Here is a 3779-nt window from a genome sequence, read left to right on the forward strand (position 1 = left end):
ACACACACACACACACACACACACACACACATATATATATATATATATATATATATATATATATATATATATATATATGTATATATATATATGATATATATATTGTGTTAAACATTTTTTTCNGTATATAACAACATTTCGTGTGGTAACTCAATATCTTGAGTGAACTGCATATTCTGTACATGACCGTATCCGCCAATGCTTACCCGGTTCGTCCATCATCATTTCGACGGTCTTCCATTCGTTGAGAGACCGCCACTCGTTAGTCAGTGCTACGTTCTTGTCTTTGACAGCCTCACACAGCTCCTTGATCTTGTCCTGAGGTGAAGGTAGATAAGGCCAACGGTGCATATATGCGGTTGAATAAATATACATGTATACGAATATGTACACATAGCATTGTGCACGAGTTCAGCCACAACCATACACACAATGACACAGTCAAAGAGAAGTACATACAGGCGTAATCCTCCACGCAATGCATCCACATATATCTCTACCCAATACACACACGTACGCCACACAAGACAAACACACACACATCTCCATACAATACATACACGTAGATATCCACAGAATACTTGCACGTACAACCCCACACATACACATACACATTCACTTACCCCAATGCCAAACACCGGCGACGTAGCTAGATAGCACAGCAGATGGAAGTCCGACACGGCTGTGAGGAAGGACGGGGCGTTGCGCAGGTGAGCTGACAAGGCCTTGAGTGTCTGACTATCGCCCACAGCCTCTCTGTGCTCGCGCATGAAGCTGTTGCCTTCGGCAGCCGTAAACATTGGTGTAGGTACCTAGAGAATGAGTGAGGGGACTGTGAGATAGGACTGTGTACTTGTGGGACTTCGCACGGCGGTTGCTGGGAACAGTAACTATACTCGAGAGATAACAGAAGTGCTTCGTACCAGCTCAAAAGCAAAGGTATACAGCAGTGCTCGGGTCAAAGTGAGGCTTTGCCGCGATGTGGGTACGCGGACATACCAACATAAAACAAAACGGATCACACACACACACTCTCCACAATGAGGGCCTCGAACAACAACAACAGTAGCACTCTGCGCATCTGTTGACAGGCGCTGAGAATCCGTAAAGAAAAGAGAACGAATCCGTAAAAGAAAGAGAACGAATCCGTAAAAAAAAGAAAACAGTACGTTTTCACACAACTCACCTGCGGACTTCCAACGCTCACGTTCACCAGCAGGTAGTCTAATGGCAGTGAGGGTTTGGCGGCGACTGTTTCCTCCACGCCGTATTCGTTCTTGTGCGAATAAAAGACATCCGGTACGTATTGCTCACTGGTCGACTCCACAATACGACCCCGCCCCATTCTGTGAGCAGAGGATTATGTGACGCAGTTCAATAACAGTACGGTAACCAACCCACATACCACACACTACACACCATCTCCGAATCAATCTATATAATATAAAGAGATGTGTACATACTTCTACATACGTGCTTGTAAGAATTCATCTTCGAATGAATTTGGATGGAATTGCAATGGATAACTCAGGCTTGTACTTCATCTCTCACACTAACAGTGTCATACAGACATTCCACAACGCGCAAACCTGCAGTAGCAGTCGAAGACGTCTCAACTCAGTCCATCGAAGCACAATCGGGGCATACAGGATAACTACGGGACACCATCTAACACTAGAGCTTATACCACTCGCGATGGCTTTGTAGATGAATGCAAAAGCCACACAACGTACTAGTAAGAGCTATGAAGAAGGAACCATACAAGCAACCGAAAAGATATATGTACCACCAAGCATACAGGATAACTACGGGACACCATCGTTATAACACTAGAGCTTATACAACTCGCGATGGCTTTGTAGATGAATGCAAAAGCCACACAACGTACTAGTAAGAGCTATGAAGAAGGAACCATACAAGCAACCGAAAAGATATATGCACCACCAAAAACCACAGGAAGCGCGGCAGCAAGTAAAACTGTGGATACGTAGTGTTTTTGAATACGACAATAGGCCACAGTCTTGGAGAGACGACCCGTAAGACTATTTGATATCCAAACAGCTCGCGACGTGTCCATAACTACGTACATTAGGAGCTGACGTCAAACCGTTTGAAGGTTCCGAATTAACAGTTGAACGTAAATTCCAATTCAGTCCAAGAAGTCAATGGCCCACTCAGCCCATGACAAATGCCATAAATATATATACGCAATGAGCCCAGCTCGAAGTTGCCAGTATCAGCTAACACCCAGCGGATGGGGGATGGGACATAGCAGCTATCCACGTATACAAGTGCATCTAGAATACAAGCAAATACACTTGAAATATACACACATACACACAGCCATAAACGCATGAACCAACAACTTTACGCATATATAAACATAACTATACACATACACACAGCCATACACGCATGAACAAACAACTTTACGCATATACAAACAAATCTATACGCAGGTATTCCCATGCCGCCACATACTTTCTCGAGGGTCTGAGACACTCGTCTCTATACAATGCCATGGCCTGATCGCTGACCTGATACGCCTCCAGACCCACATGATTCGTATCACCCCCACTCACACACACGGTCACAAACTTCGACCCAAAGTAGCCGTTTTCCGCGTCTTTGCAGGCATTGGGGTAGCTTGTTTGGTAGTCAGCGGCCGTCATGGCCTCTAGGGAGGACAGGAAAAATGTGTCGGCGTGCCGTTTGTACAGAACTGTGCCTTGGTTCGTACTATCGTCTTCGAGGTCCGTGAAAATCCACCCCACGCGCTGAAGACCTAAGTACCCCGCAACGCGATCGACTATAGCCTGTGGGAGAGAACATTCAGATACAGAGTTTAGCACACAGTCCTTTCAGTAGTAGAACCGGGCATATCTGCAGTCCGGTACGAGAGTGTATACATACAGATAGTCTGTGGTTCTGTACAGCGGTATACGCCGAGTTTGTCTCGAATACAGATGAACACCCAACCGTATTAGACTCAACCGATGCAATTTATGTATGTTCATTTAAGCCATTTAGCTGGTCTGCCGGGATCCATACATAGGCATGACCACCGGTTTGTTACCTACTGCACTCCACTGTACAGTAGATACAAATATCCATACAGGCATACATGCATACATGCACGTGTATGCATACATTCATACACACCAACACACACACACACATACAAGTGAGACTTCATTTCTCTATCCCACCCACCCACCCACCCACCATAGTGTATGCGGCTGCTTCTGGGTCCACTCTCAGAGACGCCTTCTCATTGGTCTGCGGCGGTTCGTACAGAGCCATGACCACCGCCTTGATACCCAACGGAACCGCATCGTACGGTTCATATCTGCCGTATAAATAGCCCATCCGTTGAGCACCCCCACTTTGGCGCCAAAAGTTCACAAACTCGTTCACTACGGTCGAGCTCTCGAACTCCACGTGGTCGGTGTGGCGGTAGGTCTGGAGGTTATTAGGCGGTTTTTTTTTAAGGTTTTAGGGGTTTCAGGGTTTGGTTTGGCAAAAGGAAGAATAGGTACTGGGCAGGAAGTGACTGGTTTACATTGTGTCGGTGCGACAGAAGAAGGAGAAAGAAGCCCATGGCGGATAAATAGCATTGCATTTGAGTGACCAAAGAATGAGAGGGTGACATCAACTTAGCTGGAGTGTACTGTGTTTAGAATGAGAGGGTAACATCAAAATAGCTGGAGTGTACTGTGTTTAGAATGAGAGGATAACATCAAAATAGCAGGAGCATACTGTGCTTAGAATGAGAGGAT

General features: G+C 45.7%; 1 protein-coding gene across 1 annotated transcript; it reads right to left on the reverse strand.

The window, feature by feature from the left end:
* Positions 1-150: 150 nt before the first annotated feature.
* SARC_13403 (hypothetical protein) lies at positions 151-3471 on the reverse strand (the record flags this gene model as incomplete). Its single annotated transcript, XM_014292466.1, has 5 exons — positions 151-318; positions 624-812; positions 1187-1346; positions 2482-2816; positions 3226-3471. Coding segments are annotated over 5 exons (1098 nt in total), but the record flags the coding sequence as incomplete, so codon positions are not given.
* Between the last annotated feature and the right edge of the window lie 308 nt (positions 3472-3779).

Source organism: Sphaeroforma arctica, assembly GCF_001186125.1.
Source record: "Sphaeroforma arctica JP610 unplaced genomic scaffold supercont1.3243, whole genome shotgun sequence".
In the NCBI taxonomy this organism is placed as follows: Eukaryota; class Ichthyosporea; order Ichthyophonida; genus Sphaeroforma; species Sphaeroforma arctica.